Genomic DNA, 21,256 nt, shown 5'->3' with positions numbered 1-21,256 from the left:
TACACCAATCAACCATAACACTGTGGCCACTGATGGGGGAAGTAAATAATACTGACTATCTCATTACAATGACACCTGTCAGTGAGTGAGATGTATTACACAGTAAGTTACTGTACATTCTGTTCTTGAAGATGATGTGTTTGAAGCAAAAAAAGAAGAAAAACAAAACGGAAGATTTTAGTAACTTTGACAAGGACCAAATTGTGATGGCTGCACTGTAAAAAAAAATGTCCCTGTTTATTTTAAATAATTTTTGGTGCGCCCAGAAAGTATTCACAGCGCTTCACTTTCTCTACATTTTGTTATGTTACCTCCTTATTCCAAAATGGAATAAATTCATTTCTCCTTCAAAATTCTACTCACAACACCCCATAATGACAACATGAAAAAAGTTTTTTTTTTTTTTTTACTTTTGCAAATGTATTAAAAATAAAAATCTAAGAAATCACAAGTCTTCACACCCTTTTCTCAATACTTTGTTGATGCAACTTGGCAGCAATTACAGCCTCAAGTCTTCTTGAATATGATGCCCATTCCTCTTTGTAGCACCTCTTTGCAGGTTGGATGGGGAACATCAGTGCACAGCTATTTTCAGATCTCTCCAGAGATATTCAATTAGATTCAGGTCTGGGCTCTGGCTGGGCCACTCAAGGACATTCACAGAGTTAACTGTCCTGAAGCCACTCTTTCAATATCTTGGATGTCTGCTTAGGGTCATTGTCCTGCTGAAAGATGAACTGTCACCCCAGTCTGAGGTCAGAAGCACTCTGGAGCAGGTTTTCATCCAAAATGTTTCTGTACATTGCTGCATCCATGATGCTGCCACCACCATGCTTCACTGTAGGGATGGTGCCTGGTTTCCTCCAAACATGACTCCCGGCATTCATGCTAAAGAGTTTTGTTTCTCATGGTCTGAGAGTCCTTCAGGTGCCTTTTGTTAAGCTCATGGTTGGCTGCCATGTGCCTTTTACTAATGAATGGCTTCCGTCTGGCCACTCTACCATACAGGACTGATTGGTGGATTACTGCAGAGATGGTTGTCCTTCTGGAAGGTTCTCCTCTCTCCACCCAGGAATGCTGGAGCTCTGACAGAGTGACCATCGAGTGCTTGGTCACCTCCCTGACTAAGGCCCTTCTCCTCTGATCACTCAGATGGGCGGCCAGCTCTAGGAAAAGTCCTGCTGGGTCTGAACTTTGATGATGGAGGCCACTGTGTGCAATAGGACCTTCACAGCAACGGAAATTCAATTCCTTTGACTTCATGCTTGGTTTGCTCTGACATACACTGTCAACTGTGGGACCTTACGAGGGCTGTCAATAAAGTAATGGTCCTTTTTATTTTTTTCAAAAACTATATGGATTTCATTCATATGTTTTTACGTCAGACATGCTTGAACCCTCGTGCGCATGCGTGAGTTTTTCCACGCCTGTCGGTGACGTCATTCGCCTGTGAGCACTCCTTGTGGGAGGAGTCGTCCAGCCCCTCGTCAGAATTCCTTTGTCTGAGAAGTTGCTGAGAGACTGGCGCTTTGTTTGATCAAATTTTTTTTCTAAACCTGTGAGACACATCGAAGTGGACATGGTTTGAAAAATTAAGCTGGTTTTCAGTGAAAATTTTAACGGCTGATGAGAGATTTTGAGGTGATTCTGTCGCTTTAAGGACTTCCCACGGTGCGAGACGTCGCTCAGCGCTCTCAGCCGCCGTCGTCAGCCTGTTCAAGCTGAAAACCTGAAAGAAGTCGGTTTCAGCATTTTATCCGGATATTCCACTGTTAAAGGAGATTTTTTTAATGCGCGTGCGGCGGCACAGGAAAAACACCTCCGTGTTGATAACCATTTGTAAAATCCAGGCGGCTTTTGATGGCTTTCAGTGGAGTGAGTATATGAGAAATTGTTTAACAGGCAGGACATGTTCCAACTTGTCCTTAAGGCTTTCAACAGAGGTGTTTTTCCTGTGGCGGAGTGTCGCGGCGGCTGCGAGCCGACGCGCGGACCCGTCCGCACATCTTTCATTAAAAAAATCTCCTTTAACAGTGGAATATCCGGATAAAATGCTGAAACCGACTTCTTCTGAAACTTCTCTGTTCTCTCATGACGTCCTGGATCAATAGAACCTGAAATGTGGAGGTTTTCAGCTTGAACAGGCTGACGACGGCGGCTGAGAGCGCCAGTCTCTCAGCAACTTCTCAGACAAAGGAATTCCGACGAGGGGCTGGACGACTCCTCCCACAAGGAGTGCTCACAGGCGAATGACGTCACCGACAGGCGTGGAAAAACTTACGCATGCGCACGAGGGTTCAAGCATGTCTGACGTAAAAACATATGAATGAAATCCATATAGTTTTTTAAAAAAATAAAAAGGACCGTTACTTTATTGACAGCCCTCGTATATGCTGACAACTGAATTTACCCCAGGTGGACTCAAATTAAGCTGTAGAAACATCTCAATGATGATCAGTGGAAACAGGATGCACCTGAGCTCAATTTTTGAACTTCATGGCAAAGGCTGTAAATACTTATGTACATGTGACTTCTTAGTTTTTGTTTGTTTGTTTGTTTGTTTTTATATATAAATTTGAAAAAATCTCAACAAAAAAATATTTTTGTCACATTGTCATTATGGGGTGTTGTGTGTAGAAATTTGTGGAAAAAAATTAATTTCATCAATTTTGGAATAAGGCTGTAATGTAACAAAATGTGGAAAAAGTGAAGCACTGTGAATGTTTTCTGGATGCAGTAAAAGTCTGGCAGTTACAGTTGCCAGCTTTATACTATTATTCTACAATGTACCGTACTGTAACACACAACAGGTTATTACTGTAAAAAAAAAAAAGATTACTGTACCAGTGTTAAACAACAGTAAGCGGTAAACAGCTGTGGTTGCCAGAATAATTCTGTTAAAAAACAAAACAAAACAAAAAAAAACAGGCTCTATATTGACCCAAAATACATAAGCATACAAATTGGCAAATGTCAGCTCTCCTCAGTTTCTCCATGATCGAAGCCGTACACATGCATGCATGCATGCACACACGCACACAGAGGCCACTTGGCTTTTAACATATAGATACAAAAAATGTAAATGCCTTTACCCTACCAAAAATTTCACAGTGTTTCATCCATTTTCCTTGGATGCACTAAAGGAGCTTCATTCTGAGATCCTGTTGATTTAGCTTTTCTAATGCTGTACAAAGAGAATTTTGCTTGTCCAGCCTTGAAACAGATATTCTATTTGGGCTGCAAGTGCGGTAACTGCATATGTGCCAGTGCGCACTGTGCAATGCGTTAATGAACTACTGGCCAACTTAAACCATCTGGTTTTGCCTAATTATATGGCCTACTCAATTCTAAACATACATGATATTTTTCTAAATTCTTCAAATTAACATACATTGTAAAAAAAAAATAGTGGAAAAGTGTGTTAATATAAAGACTTTTAAAAATTTCTGTATAGCAAATGTCTAATATTTAACCCTCTGGGGCCGACGCTGTTATATATGACGGCTAAGACCAAGCTTTACTAAATTTTAAATAACTTTTTAATGATATGAGATAGGAACTTACCTTTTTTTGTTGAGAAGTTAACTCCGCGGACTTTCGAGCCAGCCATCGGGCCATCTTTGTACTCCTCACAGAAGCTGTGTGATGATGTGCACAATGTGAATGTCCATTCGGAATTGGTTCACCATCACATGGTTTTCCAAAATCCAATCGTAGGGCAGATTCACCTCACGTGAAAAGCCAAAGATCATTTTTAGGAGTGATATGCTACTAGTTGGGCCGTTTGAATAGCCCCCTGGGTGCTCCAATGAGTACATACTATCGGGCTCCAAATGCGCCCTGCGCCATTACTCACTGCGATCATTGAAAGCAGACGGAGCAGACGGAAAGCCTCTGATGACAATCTCACATGCTCAAACAAAGAGTGTGTAACTATCAGGCTTGCTCCACTAGTTTGCATGTGAATGTTACTGGATAACTCGGTTGCTTTTACCATGAAGACAAAAAAACACACCGACTATTTTGTATATATTTTTCAAAATGCGCATTTGTGTTTATTGTTTGAACCTTTTTGTTGTACAGTCTTTCACACAAGACTTCAAATTATCTTTATAAAGTGTCAAAACAGATGTTTATTATAGTTTTCTGTGTGTTTTGAATAAATATGTGTGGAAAATTATTTTCCGCTTTACTTTTTCCTTCCTTATTTTTGATTGTAAACCTTTATTACACTTATAAGACACAACAAAAGCATATATATTATGAAAACACAGGTTGTGCTGAAAAAAAGAGACATAAAACTTGATTGTGGGATGCAGGGAGAGCTGTTAACAGCAATAATAAAACATTTATGCTAGGTGAGTGAACTGTCCAAAAAAATGCCCTCTGACCCCAGAGGGTTAAAATGCATTTGATATCTTCAGGTCAAGATGCAAAGACAAATCCCAGCATTTGTTTATGATAGAAAGCCCACAGTCCTGACCTATAGCACAGATGGTTGGTTATGTTTGGTGACATTTATAGACTATCTGCACTTCATGGAAATCAATGCAGATTTAATTTAATAATTTCTTACTTCTTTCATATGAAGCCTCATGATGATTCTGAAAATATAATGATGAAGGTAATCATGAATAACAGTAATAAATAGCAGTGTCAAAGCGTGTCTGGAGCCACCCCCTTGTCTGGCCCTCTGTAGCACTCTCCCTCTTGATGACACCAGCATTTCTGGACACACACATCTCATTTCCACTGAGTGTACTCAGCATAAAATGTGCACACAGAACAGAAGAAGGATGCCAGACAGATTTGTGTGCCTGTGTAAAACGTTCCAGCATTCCTATTCCGACCACACTACTGTTCCTGAACCCTGCTTGTAGCTGAACTACCTGTTTGTGTGCCACCTGCCTTTTGACCCAGTTTCAGAGGGACACTGACTCCCGGGTTCCGCCAGTCCCGCATCTGCTTCATCTCTGCTGTAAAGATTTCCCAGCAGTGATTCAGGCCTGTATCCACGACCTTTACTGATAAATGGATTGCATTTCTGCAGTGTTGTTCCATCTAAGGCAGATGTTCAAAATGCTTTATAATGATACTTCACATTCTCCCATTCACACACACATTCCCACTGATGTCCGTGTGCTGTCATTGAAGTTGCTCAACTATGCACCAATTTGGGATTTAAGGGCAACTTTGTGAGTTTTCTGTCTCACAGGGAGTCAAATATAGGGACCTCTGGTCACAGTCCCACCTTCCCAAACTTGATTTTTTTTTTTTCTTTGACCAAAAGGCAACTGCTACCTGTCCCGGTAAGGCTGGGCAGGCGCGGCCTTACCGCTGGCATTTCGGTAGGTGGTTCTTCCCCGCCTGGCAGGCCCCTTTACTCGTGGCAACTTGCTGGATGCGGTTTGAGTGGCAATGGGTCGTTGTTCCCGCCCGCCCTTCCTGGTCCTTTGGTGTCCACCAAAGCTCGCCCTTACCAAAAAGTAGTATATACAAGTATGTTTCAAGTATACTTCTAGTTTACTTTTTATATACTTATCAGTACTATTTTTTGGTAAGGGCGGTAGTGAAACCGAGACTCCCCATCTCACCCAGGTGTCATCCGATGGAGCCTGCCATGCCCCAGGGGGTCCCTGCCACCCAGCCTCGAGAAACTGGTGTGGTGGGGCCAACCTGGCCTGCGCAGCTTGCCTCTGACAAATACTGCTTTCTCAGGACCCCCCCACCCAACTCTCTCCTGCACATCCAGGCTTCCTGTCCATTACCCAGGGAATCTGGGCACTGTGTTGGGCCACTGCGCATGCTGGTGGCAGAGGAAGAGAGGTGTGGTCACAGCAGGGCCCTGCCTTGCAGCCCTGTCTCCCTCCCTCCCACCACCACTGCTAAGAGTCAGCCTACCTGCTTGATCCTGCCAGTAGCATATGCTTGTTTCAAAGATTAAGCCATGCAAGTTTAAGTACACATGGCCGGTAAAGTGAAACTGCAAATGGTTCATTAAATCAGTTATGGTTCCTTTGGTCACTCCCAGTTACTTGGATAATGATGGTAATTCTTGAGCTAATACGAGGGCTGTCAATAAAGTTACGGTCCTTTTTATTTTTTTCAAAAACTATATGGATTTCATTCATATGTTTTTACGTCAGACATGCTTGAACCCTCGTGCGCATGCGTGAGTTTTTCCACGCCTGTCGGTGACGTCATTCGCCTGTGAGCACTCCTTGTGGGAGGAGTCATCCAGCCCCTCGTCGGAATTCCTTTGTCTGAGAAGTTGCTGAGAGACTGGCGCGTTGTTTGACCAAAATTTTTTCTAAACCTGTGAGACACATCGAAGTGGACACGGTTCGAAAAATTAAGCTGGTTTTCAGTGAAAATTTTAACGGCTGATGAGAGATTTTGAGGTGATTCTGTCGCTTTAAGGACTTTTCATGGTGTGAGACGTCGTGCAGCGCTCTCAGGCGGCGTCATCAGCCTGTTCAAGCTGAAAACCTCCACATTTCAGGCTCTATTGATCCAGGACGTCGTGAGAGAACAGAGAAGTTTCAGAAGAAGTCGGTTTCAGCATTTTATCCGGATATTCCACTGTTAAAGGAGATTTTTTTAATGAAAGACGTGCGGACGGGTCCGCGCGTCGGGACGCAGCCGCCGCGACGCTCCGCCACAGGAAAAACACCTCTGTTGAAAGCCTTAAGGACAAGTTGGAACATGTCCTGCCTGTTAAACAATTTCTCATATACTCACTCCACTGAAAGCCATCAAAAGCCGCCTGGATTTTACAAATGGTTATCAACACGGAGGTGTTTTTCCTGTGCCGCCGCACCGCGTCGGCTGCGTACCGACGCACGGATCCGTCCGCACGTCTTTCATTAAAAAAATCTCCTTTAACAGTGGAATATCCGGATAAAATGCTGAAACAGACTTCTTCTGAAACTTCTCTGTTCTCTCACGACGTCCTGGATCAATAGAAACCTGAAATGTGGAGGTTTTCAGCTTGAACAGGCTGATGACGCCGCCTGAGAGCGCTGCGCGACGTCTCGCACCGTGAAAAGTCCTTAAAGCGACAGAATCACCTCAAAATCTCTCATCAGCTGTTAAAATTTTCACTGAAAACCAGCTTAATTTTTCGAACCGTGTCCACTTCGATGTGTCTCACAGGTTTAGAAAAAATTTTGATCAAACAAAGCGCCAGTCTCTCAGCAACTTCTCAGACAAAGGAATTCCGACGAGGGGCTGGACGACTCCTCCCACAAGGAGTGCTCACAGGCGAATGACGTCACCGACAGGCGTGGAAAAACTCACGCATGCGCACGAGGGTTCAAGCATGTCTGACGTAAAAACATATGAATGAAATCCATATAGTTTTTGAAAAAAATAAAAAGGACCGTTACTTTATTGACAGCCCTCGTACATTCCAACCAGCGCTGACCCTCATGGGATGCATGCATTTATCAGATCCAAAACCCATGCGGGGTGGCCAGTTCCAACCCGGAGCAGGCGCCTTGGCCCCTTTGGTGACTCTAGATAACTTGGCGCTGATCGCTTCCCCCATGGCAGCGATGTCTCATTTGAATGTCTACCCATTCAACTTTCAGTGGTACTTTCTGTGCCTACCATGGTGACCACGGGTAACGGGAAATCAGGGGTCAATTCTGGAGAGGGGGGCTGACAAAGCGTTACCACATCCAAGGTAGGCAGCAGGCGTGCAAATTACCCACTCCCAACTTGGGGAGGTAGTGACGAATTAGGGTACTAAGAAATCAGATGTACACAAACCCAGATATCTATATCTGCTATGTAGATATTTTCAAAACTCTTCATAGTAACACTTTAATTACCTATTCCCGGTAGGTGTTGGACTCCACCAGGGCTGCCCAGAGTCAACCAGTCCTATTTGTGATTATTAATTGGATGGGATTTCAAGGTGCAGTGAGGGACTGGAAGGTGTCTAGTTTGGTGTCCTCAGAGTTGCATCTCTGCATTTTGCGGATAAATGGACTGCATTTATATAGCGCTTTTCCATCTGCATCAGACACTCAAAGTGCTTTACAATTATGCCTCACATTCACACAAACACACTCACACACCGATGTGAGGGTGCTGCCATGCAAGGCATTCACTACACACCGGGAGCAACTTAGGGATTAAGGACCTTGCCTCCAAGGGCCCTTAGTGATTTTCTGGATTTTCTCAAGGGAGCTAACGCAATGCTTCTCATTGACAATAATGGGTTTTAGAGTGATGCATGACGCATTTAATGCCCTGAACATGTTCAGTGTGAAAAGCCCATAAGTCCTTTAAATCAGGGGCCGCCACCTTTTTTCACTCCACAGACATGTTAGACCAGTGTGGAGGGAAGGGGGTGGGGGGGGGGGGGGGGGGGGGGTACTGCAGACCTGATTGTAATTTTCTACGTTAAGAAGCATAAAGCATAGTAACCTCATAATTCAACCTTAACCGCTATACAAAAGACATGAAAATAATTATTTAACTCACCATCAATATGAGTCCTGAGCCTGTTTTCTGGAGACAGTCAGACAGTCAGAGCAGAAAATCCAGCCTCACAGGCAATTCTGGGTATTCTCTTTAAACTTTAATCCAGACACATTGGGATGTGAATAAAGTTTTTATTCTTCCATTTGTTTATTTATATATTTTTTGTAACTTCCGTAGTTTGTCCTCTTGTGCTGGTGTGAGAGATGATTAAGATGATGGTTTGGAAATAAAAGTATCACATATCCATTCCTCCCCACTGATATGAATGAAGCTTCAGTGCCTGGGGGCTTTTTTTTATCTGCAGCCCAGAAAAAAAGTTCTTGTCATTTGTTTCTTCATTTTCTCATTCATTTTCACCCTCACTAGCCAGCTAGCTTCATCTCCACTAAAAGCGACTGCCGACCTTTCATCATAGAGATGAAAAAAAACCCATGAGAGCAGCTCCTTTCCGTGATATTTTCATCCACCATCCTGAGAAAGGGATTGTCACGGTTTTGTGGTGCTTTGCTGTGCTGACAGTAACACCAAGATGCACAACTCAAGTCAGCATCTGTAAAATAAATTCATTGCATAAAACCCGCAATCTGCTAGGATTGAAGTCAGGTGAGGAATGAATCCGTGTCATTATTCTATCACCTTTGAAGCCTTTGCTGGTTAGTGAAGCAGTGGACTACTTGGATTCATGTGAAGAAGCATTGCTCTCCACAACAATCATGACCTTCTTGAATGACGCAGACTTTATCCTGTACCACTGTTTGAAGAAAGCATCTTCTAAAAACCGCCAATAGGTTTGGGAGTTGATTTCAAGTCTATCTTGACCTCAAGTCACCGATTGAAATGCTACTTAAGTAAAAGTCTTAAAGTATCTAGTATTTATTGTACTTAAGTATGACAAGTAATGTACAACTAAATGTACTCAAGTATTGAAAGTAAAAGTACAAGTAAATGTTAATAATCAAAAACGGACTGAATTTTATATATATATATATATATATATACACACGAGGTCTATTAGATAATAAACTGACCCTTTTATTTATTTTTTTAACTATATGGATTTGAATGACGTGTGATTACACCAATCATGCTTGAACCCTCGTGCGCATGCGTGAGTTTTTTCACGCGTGTCGGTGACGTCATTTCCCTGTGGGCAGGCCTTGAGTGAGATGTGGTTCAGCCCTCTCGGCTGAATTTCTTTGTTTCACACGCTGCTCGAGACGGCGGCGTTGCTTTATCAAAATTTTTTCTGGACCTGTGAGGAATATCCGAGCGGACACTATTCGAGAAATTAAGCTGGTTTCCGGTGAAAAGTTTAACGGCTGATGAGAGATTATGGGGTGTTTCTGTCGGTGTAAGGACTTCCCATGGAGCGGGACGTCGTGCAGCGCTTCCAGGCGCCATCGTCGGCCTGTTTCGACCTGAAAACATCCTAATTTAAGGCTTAATTCACCCAGGACGTCGTGAGAGAACAGAGGAGATTCAGAAGAGGCCGGCATGAGGACTTTATGCGGACATTCCACTGTTTAAGGACATTTTTTAATGAAAGACGTGCGCACAAATTCGCCGAGTTGTTTCCGTGACAACTCGGCGAATCTGTGTGCGCCGCGACAGGAAAAACACCTCCGTGTTGAAAACCATTTGTAAAATTCAGTCAGCTTTTGATGGCTTTCAACAAGGGAGTAACTGAGAAATTGTTTAACAGCTTGGGCATGTTCCAACTTGCCCGTTAAGGTTTCCAACGGAGGTATTTTTCCTGTCGCGACCCCCCGCGGACGGGTCCGGCCTGACATGCGACTCTGCCCGCACGTTCTTTCATTACAAAATGTCCGTTAACAATGGAATGTACAAATAAACTCCTCATGCCGACTTCTTCTGAAAGTTCTCTATTCTCTGATGACTTACTTGGTCATCAGAGCCTGAAATGTGGAAGTTTTCAACTTGAAATGGCGAGACGCTGCCGCCTCGAAGCACAGATCGCCGTCAGGTGCCGTGGGCCGTCCTTACAGCGACACTACCAGACAAAAATCTCTCATCAGCCGTTAAAATTTTTACCGAAAACCAGCTGAATTTATTGAATGGTGTCCACTCAGTTGTGCCTTACAGTTTTGAAAAAAATTTGATCAAACAAAGCAGCAGTATCTGAGCCATTCCTAAACAATGAAAAAATCGACGAGAGGGTGGGCGACTCCTCACTCAAAGACTGCCCACAGGCGAATGACGTAACTGACAGGCGTGAAAAAACTCTCGCATGCCCACGAGGGTTCAAGCATGTCTGATGTAATCACACGTGATTCAAATCCATATGGTTTTTGAAAAAAATAATAAGGTCGGATACTTTTCTAATAGCCTCCGCTCCTCTTTCCATGACAAAAAGTCCTGTAACAGTGGAATGTGCCGTTCATTTCCAAACTGGATGCTGTGTTTTATCCGGGACGTCGTCTGACTAGCACAGGAATTGTGAAAAGACGTGGACATTAGCACTTTTTCGGCACATTGAGACAGACGTGCGGAGGAATTCTGCGTGTCGCGGCGGTGCCGCATGGCGCAAAGCAACGCCGTGATGAAGCCTCACGGGACATGTTCTGGCATGTCCAGGCACATCCACAATTTCTCAGATAATCACTCGATGGAAAAACCACCGACAGCTGTCTGAACGCCATCTCAAAGCTGTCCTGTGAGACCAAAACAGAGGTGGTTTTGTCTCGTTGCAGTAGCGAATCCATCGTGACGCGCGAAGCCTCCGCTCGGCTTTCCATGACAAAATCTCTTGTTAAAAGTGAAATCTGCCGGAAAATGATTGATGTCCAGCTCTTGTGATAACCAGAGAAATGGCACACGATGGTCACGGATCCAGACAGCCATCCGTTTAGAAATGAAATGGTCGTTCAGCCTGTTGATGGCGGCTTTGGCGCGCAGCGCACCCCAAAGCCGCTGGGGGCCGTCCTTAAAGCGACAGTAACACTCCTTATTCTCTACCAAGCCCGTAACATTTTCACCGAAAGCCAAATAAATTTTTCTAATGGTTTCCAGCTGCCAGTCTCTAACAGTTTCTGAAAAATTCTGATGGAAAAAAAGCCCAAATCATTCCGTCATTTCCTGACAATGAAAATCCGCCGAGGGGGTGGACCACTCCTCACTCAAAGCCTGCTCACAGGCGAATGATGCAACCGACAGGCGTGGAAAAACTCACGCATGCGCACGAGGGTTCAAGCTTGTCTGACGCAATCACACGTGATTCAAATCCATATTGTTTTTGAAAAAAATAATAAGGTCGGATACTTTTCTAATAGACCTCGTATGTATATATATATATAAGTTTATCTAGGCTTGTAAATGACTGGTAGTATTAGTCAAAATACTGAAAATTGTTCACATCACACAAAACACTTCAAAAACAAGGTTTCAAAACCTAAACAAGAGTAGGCTACTCACTAGGTGTTCACAGGAAACAGTTGTTTATTTCTATATGTATTTATTTATTTTCATTACCTTCGCCAAGGTAATGGTACATAATATAATAGTAAATGTGTTAAAAATACATGTCACAAGAAAGTGAAAACACTTATTTCCATTGGGGTCCATTTAAAAATCAAATGACAAATTAGAAGTAATAATAAAAAGAAGAATACTAATGATGATGACAATAATAACAACAACAACAACCTCCAAGATCGAGTGGAGTGTTCCATGCCCTAAAATCTATCTGTGGTGCAAATTTGGTGAGACTCCATGAAGTATGTTTGACGTAAGCCTTAAAAGCCTATAAAGTGAAATCCTGAACCCGAGTCCAAATCCGGATCACCTCCAGAATTTAATGGAGTCTTTCATGCCCTTACCCCTGTCTCAAACCATTTCTTCTCACTGGCTAATATTTTAACTTTCTTGTCCTGAAACGTGTGGTTAGTGTCTTTAAGGTGGAGATGAACTGCAGACTGAGGTCCACTGGTGCCCTCTCTGCGGTGCTGGTATAGCCTTTTGTGTAAAGGTTGCTTAGTCTCGCCTATGTAGTGTTCATTACAGTTTTCCTGACATCTGATATAATACACTACATTGCTCTGTTTGTAACTAGGGATCCTGTCCTTAGGGTGAACTAATTTCTGTCTCAAGGTGTTAACCGGTTTAAAGTAAACTGGGATTTTGTGCTGTCTGAAGATCCTCTGTAGTTTTTTCCCCTACTCCTGCTAAATAAGGGAGAGACACTCCTCATCTTCTTGTCTCCATCTCCTGTCTATCTGGTCTCTTTGTTCTCTGGGACTTCTGCACTTTGTGCAGAAGTGCAGAAGAATGGTTTGAGAGAGGCGTCAAGGAGGCATTCTTTGTGAAACGGTTGAAACCCAGCCTTAACCCGGGAGGTGGTCTGAGACACGCTTTGTCCCCTGTTTACAATGGGGTACTCAGGTCAAAGCAGTTTCAGTCTTTTGTTCATGGTAATGAGTCATTCACGTCATCAGCAGAGTCGTCAAGGGAGCCATCAGGAGAGGGTCCGTCCCATCATTAGGAGGGACAGCTGCCCTGTCATTAGGAGGGTGCTAACTAGAGCACAATAGGTGATAATTAGAGCTATTGTTTAGTCACTAGCCTATAGCAGTCTGCCTCTCGGTAGGAGGGGTCTGGTTAGGTTTAAAACTCCAGCTTTTGTTGGTTTCTGTTCATTCTTCTCTACAAGAGTCAAGACAGAAGTCAGACTACCAGAGTAAGAATTTTAGCTGAGGAAGCTTCTGCGATTTGAAGCGAAACGTCCTCGCGTCAAACAACCCAGTCCAGTTGAAGATTCAAGATTCTCTACTATGTCTGTCAGGATCTAGATCACTTCCCAGATTTAATGGGTTGTTTCATGGCCTAATATGTATGTGTGGTGAAAATTTCACCAAAATCAGTGCAGTAGCTTTGACGTAATCCTGCTAACAGAGAGACAGACAAATACATAAATGCTGATGATGTGGTTTGTCCTTTCTCCACCTTCTTTCCAGAAACAAGTGGCTTATGAGCAGAGAGAGGAGCAGTAGGTTCAAAAATAACAGGAAAGTGATCTGAAATAACAGTGTTCAATATGTCATAAAGGGAAACTGAGAGCCCATGAAAGATAACTATGTCCAAAGTGTGTCCAAGGTGATGTGTTGGTCCACCCACTGACTGTTAGTCCAAAAAGCTTTTAAAATCATCAGCCAACTGATTAAACTGACAATAAACAAGAATATAAAAATCACCACGGATCAAGAGTTTGTCATATTTTGGGTAAAATCTGCAAAAAACTCAGGAATCTTGAATAAAATCCTTATTAAATTTTGGTGGGCGATAAACTACAGTACAGAGCACAGGACAGGAAATCTGGTCAAAAATCAGCATCCTTCAGTGATGTTCTTGTGGTAGCGGAAGCATTTTGTCTGTTGAACTGTTTTAGGATCATTGAATCCCAATTCTGTAAATCTGTGCACGTTCTCACCTCGTCTCTGTGCGATGTCGGAGTGAACAGACACACACAGTGCCCCCTGGCCCAACAGGCCGGCAGAAACTTTTGACACTGTTTTACATGAAACTATGCATTTGAATGCATCTTTGTGAAACAAAAAGCATGATTTGACAGTTACATTGTAGGAGAAGTACTGAAAATACGTCCATCCATCTATCTTCTACCGCTTAGTCCAATTAAGGGTCGCGGGGGGCTGGAGCCTATCCCAGCAGTCATAGAGCGTGAGGCGGGGTACACCCAGGACAGGATGCCAGTTTGTCGCAGGGCCACAAATAGACAAACAAGCACAGACACACCCACACACCCACACCTACAGACAATTTTTTAAAGATTCCAATCCACCTAACCCGCATGTCTTTGGATGTGGGAGGAAACCGCAACAAACCCGGAAGAAACCCACACAAACACGGGGAGAACATACAAACTCCAACCAGTAAGGCCACGGGAATTGAACCCATGACCTTCTCACTGTGAGGCAACAGTGCTAACCACTAAGCCACCGTGCTGCCACTGAAAATACAATGAAATTAATTTAGATTCAATTATTTGCTGCAAGACTGATACTCCAGACTGACAAAAATGCATATATGAGGCTGGTTGTTGCTATTTAATCTTCTGATTTCCAAAAAATGTAAACATTTCTCTGATTGGATTGAGAGCAGTCACCCAGTCTGCACATACTAGAAATGTTCTCTGTTCCTGCACTGGAAAAAAGAGAATAGTTGAACCAACATAAATGAATTGTTTAAATTGGTAACATCTAAATGAATTAAGTTGTTTGAACGTAAGTTAGTAAGTTAGAGTTGATCTAACTTACTAACGACACACCTCTCCACACCTCCTGCCAGTTCAGCGCACACACCAAAGCCACACTTGTGAGGAACTTAGACAAATTTCACTGCCAGCACGACAGTGATTGTCTGCAGACTGTTATCGTGCCAAGAGTACAACTGGCCACACATTTTCTAAGTGCCAACCAAACGAGCGGTGTTAGATTTACGTGCGTGTCAACTGGAATTTGGATGATACCTGCAGCGAGAGGGATCGATGAGTTCACACAGCGCACACTCTGTCTTTCACTCGCTGGTGTGCGCAAATAGCTGTAGTAACAGGTGTACGAGGCGTTCGAGGCAGGGACGATTTTACAAGTTTTGTGCTTCATGTGCACTTCGACCAAACTTCACGCTATGTGTGAAGGGGTTAAGACAGCCAGACCCGCACCTGCAGGTACTGCGGACATGAGGACGAGGCTGGCTGTGCTCGGTCTCATACATCCTGTTAGTCACATCATTCTGAATGTTTCGTTTTGATTTCAATTAAAGCGTCGAGGTAGACGTTCCCTTCGTTGTTCTTTCTTTAGTTTCAGTTCTGTTTCGTTCCTTTTTGTGCTCTTGATTTGCAGACTTTTCTGTGATGGGAAAAGTGCAGGATCATTCGTCCACCTTTTCTCGATGATTTGTGACTTTTTTTTCCTTTATTTAGCTATCGCCGTGTGCCGCGTGACCGGGCCCTTAGATTATATGTTTAACTGAAAAATGACAATTGAAATCAAAGAAAATCTGACATTGTATTTGTTTCTGTACTTTGATCTGTAGCAGAGGTCTGATGCAAAATGTACACACAATCATGAAGAATGGAATTCAACTGTAAAATAAAATAATGCTTTGGTGAAGCTTGATTAAAATAGGAATTCAGAATTAGTCAAAAGTATTTTCCTCGCGAAGTAAACTGCCAGCGTCACTCTTGAAGTGAAGTGGAAGAAGTGGATGTGTCGCATGCCAAGCGTTCCTGCTGGTCACAGAGGAGATCCTGCCTCTGCCTTATGATGAAGGGCTGATAAAGGTTTTATCTCGCAGAGGAGAAATAACTTGTAAGTGGGGAAAAAAATGTTCATTCCCAAGACAACCTCATTCATCTGGCTTCAGGAATGATAGTTTGCTGTATGATGGGATCAACTGAGTGGCCAAGAAAAAAAAACCCTTTGTATTTTTATAGACACACTGAACATCTGTACCTCTCTTTACCTGTATTTCCTCTATTTCGTGTATTTTAAGGGCTCGCTTTGCATCCATGGCCATATCACGATACTTTTAAAAATTCTTGACAGTCGGTTCAAGAAAAAGACATTTGGGTTCCTTCAAAAGGACTAAGCCAAAGATCAAGGTGTTGTGTTCCTACAGCCCAAAATATGGGGATTTGTAATGGAAATTACAAGACAGGTGGCTTTGAGTTTGGTTATTTTATCAAGAGACATCTGGTGCTCTCTCCATCCTCCATTCTGTGTGTTGGTTCCTGTTTTAGCTGTAGGCATGGAAGAGAAGAGCCTGTATTCCCTCAGGTTCAAAGACGACCTCGCTGCCTCCCTCTCTCTTTTCCGGAGAGAGGAGCAGGTAGAGGACCTTTCAGCTTGTTCAGAGTAGTTACAGGAGTACTGTATCAGTGCGGCCAGGAGTGCAAAGCCTTACAATCAGCCGCGAGGGCCAAGCATGCGCCACGCGCACTGTGAAATTCACCGTTTCAGGGGGTGTAATACCGTCTGTCTAAATCCGTCTCTTTCTCTCTCTCCTCCCACTCAGGTCTCAGACAGGTGTGACTACGTTTTTGTGAATGGAAAGGAGATGAAGGGAAAAATGAAGATGATGGTGAATTTCACATACAGCTACCTGAGTGCTCAGTTGGAGCTGAGCGTGTGGATTCCTCAACTCCCCCTCCAGATCGAGGTGTCTGACACGGAGCTGAGCCAGATCAAAGGGTGGAGGGTTCCCGTCACGCCCGGCGGTCAGAGGTACGGGACTTATGTTGGACTGAATACTGATTGGAATTCATTTTTGCAATCAGGCTGTTTGCCCACAGAGGGCACGATTCCTTAGGTTAAGGCCAAAGGGAAGTCAGAGAGAAAAAAAAAATCACGTCTTTGTCGGAGAGCAACACGAAAGTTATCAGTTTGTTTGTTTCACTTACCAACTTGGGTGTCGGTCAAAAATCTGCTTGCCTTAATTAATTTTTACTTTACACAATACAAATTGTTATCCCCCAGGTATGAAATATTGGGGATATAGCAATCATCATGTCTGTTTGTCCATCCGTTCACCCGCTTGTTATCATCATATCTCAAGAACCAGTTGATCAATTTCATTGCATTAGGGTGTACTTGGGTAATCCCCCAAGAGTAGTCCATTATGGTGATGTTGGGGTCACAGCGAGATATTCAAGACATTGTCATTGCCACCCTTGTTCATATGATATCTCAAGAACCAATGGACTAATTTCATTCATGATTAGCATAAGGATGTACTTGGGTAATCCCCCAACACCAGTTGATTATGGTGACCTTGGCATCAATTTCAAGGTTACAGCAAGTTATTTAAGATATTGTCATTGCCACCATTGTTAGCACAATATCTCAAGAACCAGTTGACCAATTTCATTCATATTTAGCATAAGGGTGTACTTGGGTGATCCCCCAACACCAGTTGATTATAGTGACCTTGGGGTCAATTTCAAGGTCACAGCGAGATATTCAATGTATTGTCATTGCCACCATTGTTAGCACAATATCTCAAGAACCAGTTGACCAATTTCATTCATATTTAGCATAAGGGTGTACGTGGGTAATCCCCAACACCATTTGATTATGGTGACCTTGGGGTTACTTTCAAGGTCACAGCACGATATTCAATGTATTGTCATTGTCACCCTTGTTAGTATGATATCTCAAGAACTAGCTGATCAATTTCATTCATATTTAGCATACGGGTGTACTGGGGTAATCCCCAACACCATTTGATTATGGTGACCTTGGGGTTACTTTCAAGGTCACAGCGCGATATTCAATGTATTGTCATTGTCACCCTTGTTAGTATGATATCTCAAGAACCAGCTGATCAATTTCATTCATATTTAGCATACAGGTGTACTGGGGTAATCCCCCAACACCAGTTGATTATGGTGACCTTGGGGTCAATTTCAAGGTTAGAGCAATATATTAAAGATATTGTCATTGCCACCATTGTTAGCACAATATCTCAAGAACCAGTTGACCAATTTCATTCATATTTAGCATAAGGGTGTACTTGGGTAATCCCCAACACCATTTGATTATGGTGACCTTGGGGTCACTTTCAAGGTCACAGCGTGATATTCAATGTATTGTCATTGTCACCTTTGTTAGTATGATATCTCAAGAACCAGTTGATCAATTTCATTCATATTTAGCATAAGGATGTACTTGGGTAATCCCTCAACACCAGTTGATTATGGTGACCTTGGGGTTGATTTCAAGGTCACAGTGAGATATTCAATGTATTGTCATTGCCACCCTTGTTAGTATGATATCCCAAGAACCAGTTGACCAATTTCATTCATATTTAGCATAAGGGTGTACTTGGATGGTCCCCGACACATTGTATTAAAGATTTGTAGGGACCTGGGTGATGTTGCATCTCCTGGTGACTCTTGTTTTATTTATTAACAGTTACCAAATAACAACAAAGATTTAAGTGATTCAGTGAAGTCACAGTAGAGACCAAGCAGCTCTTCCCACAATTCCCTGTCCTCAGCCAAGTCCTCTAACTCTTCCTGGAGCATCCCTGTTTATTCTCAAACCAACTGGGAATATAATCTTTCATGTCATGAGTCTTTCCCGGGGACTTTTCCCAGTTGGACATGCCTGGAAGTCTTCCCTAGGGAAACAAGGGGGAATCCTCACCAGATTCCCAAAGTACTTCAGCTGGCTCCTTTCGATGCGAAGAAGCAGCAGCTCAACTCCAAGTCCCCTGGGATGGTCAGGCTTTCTCACTCTGCACTCAGACACAAGGTGGAAGAATCTCAGTTCCAACACTGACATTACAATGATGACAAATATAAATGAGAATATGACACTCTATTTTCTGATTCATATTTGCTGTAGATCATCCTTCTAGCTCTTCTAGTTTCATGGCTACTGTGTGAATTTTAAATTGTATACTGTCACATAATGACATATCTTATATCTTGCACAAATCAGCATATGGCAATCTGTTTGCTGATTCATATGCACTTTTTTACCTCTTCGCTGCCTATCACTTCAGTATGAGTCATGGATGGCTGATACCATAAAGAATACATACAGCTGTTCATGTTGCAGCAGTGATTTGCTGATATTAAAAACAAACGTCTCCATTACAGTATATCGATTCCATTTTCTTTTAGTTTACATTACACACTACAGCAATGTTAAACCAACACTGTCAGCAGTGGTGGGCACAGCTAAACAAAAAGCTAGCTTCGATAACCGTTAATCCGCTAACTGAAAAGTTAACTTTGATAAAGCTAGATCGATAAATCCCTAAAAAAATTTTGTGGATGTTACAGATAAAAGCTAAACCAATAACTTTCAGTATTGACTTCAGTACATGGCAGCTACTGACACAACAACAAGTCAGCGCTTCAGCCTCAGATCGACTTTCTCTCAGCAAAAGAGACCTGATGCTCAGAGAGAAAGGAAAGAAGGAAAAAAAAAATTCTCTTCACCCCATAACAGTTACCAAATAACAACAAAGATTTATCTTTTTTTCTTCTTCTTCACTCGCTCTTCCGTTCTCTCTGGTAGTCAACTCTCTGCTGCCTGCAGAGGATAGAGCTCTTCCATTCATGGCTGTCTGTCTGCTACAAAATATGCAACAGCCAGGCACTAAAATCTTTGATTTCAGACTTTACAAATGTTTTAACTGTTAAGCTTTATTCACTATGCCTGCAAAAATATGTTAGCGGTCTAAAAGTTATCAGAACTAAATTTACCGGAAGCTAATTGATCCGCTGATGGTTTTCAAAGTTATCTGGAAAGCTAATCCGCTAATGAAAACGTTAGCTTCGATAATTAGTGGATTAGCGGAACTGTGCCCACCACTGAGTGTCACTAAGATGTACCAACAAAGACAATATTTGCAACAATAAAGATGCCAACAAGGATAATGAAAAGAGATAGATGGAACATAACAAGCAACAAACAACCAAACCTTGTATATGCAAGAAGGTGGCCAGGGTAATAGCAGTGATTATTGAAATATGAAGGATTTTAGATTTTACTGTGTATATAAAAATGTGTGTTACATGAATAACAGTGAGGAGTTCCATCAGTGCCGGAGGGCCTTCAAAGTGACTCATGGTCCATGGCCATGCTAACCCCTGCAGCCACTGCTAGCACCGCACAGCAACTCATCACTGTACGACGAGGCATGTGCAGGAAGAGGAAGAAACATTACTCCCATTCTGGCATCCCTTCATTGGCTACCGGTTTCTGCCAGATTGGATTTTAAAGTTTTATTGTTGGTTTATAAAACTGTTCATGGACTGGCGCCTTCCTACTTGGCGGACTTGGTTAAGCCCTACGTACCTGCGAGGCCTTTGCGTTCGCAGGGTGCAGGGCTTCTGTGTGTTCCGAGGATGAACAAAAAGTCTATGGGGTATAGAGCGTTCTCCTACTGTGGTCCGGCTCTTTGGAATAATCTACCTGCTGTTATTCGGCAGTCTGACACGGTGGAGATTTTTAAATCAAGACTGAAGACCCACTTTTTTAGACTGTCTTATCATTAATTTTTTAATCTGTTTGTGTTTGCTTTGTAATTTATTTTTATTCTACTGTGTTTTATCTTTTAACCGTGCTTTTCTTGCTTTTAATTTTGAATTTAGATTAATTTGTGTTGTGAATTATGTGAAGCGCCTTGGTGCGACTTTGTCGTGATTTGGCGCTATATAAATTAATAAATTAAACTAAATATCACAGCGCTTCACTTCTTCCTCATTTTGTTATGTTACAGCGTCATTCCAAAATAGAGTAAATTCATTTTGTCCCTCAAACGTCTACTCACAACCCATAATGACAACATGAAAAGTTTTGTTTTTTTTTGCAAATTTATTAAAAATAAAAACCTAAGAAGTCACACGTACATCAGTATTCACAGCCTTTGTTCAATACTTTGTTGATGCAGCCTTGGCAGCAATTACAGCCTCAGGTCTTCTTGAATATGATGCCACAAGCTTGGCACACCTATCTTTGGGTATTTATGCACATTCCTCTTTGCAGCATTGCTCATGCTCCATCAGCTTGAATGGGGAGCGTCGGTGCACAGCCATTTTCAGATCTCAAACAGATTTAGGTCTGGACTCTGGCTGGGCCACTCAAGGATGTTCGCAGAGTTGTCCTGGAGCCACTCCTTTGATATCTTGGCTGTGTGCTTAGGGTCATTTTCCTGCTTAAAGATTAACCGTCACCTCAGTCTGAGGTGAAGAGCGCTATGGAGCAGTTTTTCATCC

The 21,256-nt window shown here is 42.6% G+C and overlaps 1 protein-coding gene across 1 annotated transcript in view; it reads left to right on the top strand.

The window, feature by feature from the left end:
* Positions 1-21,256, top strand: part of si:dkeyp-14d3.1 (transmembrane protein 132C) — an 807,657-nt gene that overhangs the window by 682,321 nt on the left and 104,080 nt on the right. The window contains exon 5 of the mRNA XM_034169759.1: positions 16,540-16,748. Within this exon, the coding sequence (XP_034025650.1) occupies positions 16,540-16,748 (209 nt within the window). The remainder of the gene's footprint in view (positions 1-16,539; positions 16,749-21,256) is intronic.

This window comes from Thalassophryne amazonica, chromosome 5, assembly GCF_902500255.1.
Source record: "Thalassophryne amazonica chromosome 5, fThaAma1.1, whole genome shotgun sequence".
NCBI lineage: Eukaryota > Metazoa > Chordata > Actinopteri > Batrachoidiformes > Batrachoididae > Thalassophryne > Thalassophryne amazonica.
Note: the sequence above shows the minus strand (reverse complement) of the source record. Positions and strands in the feature narration are given on the sequence as shown.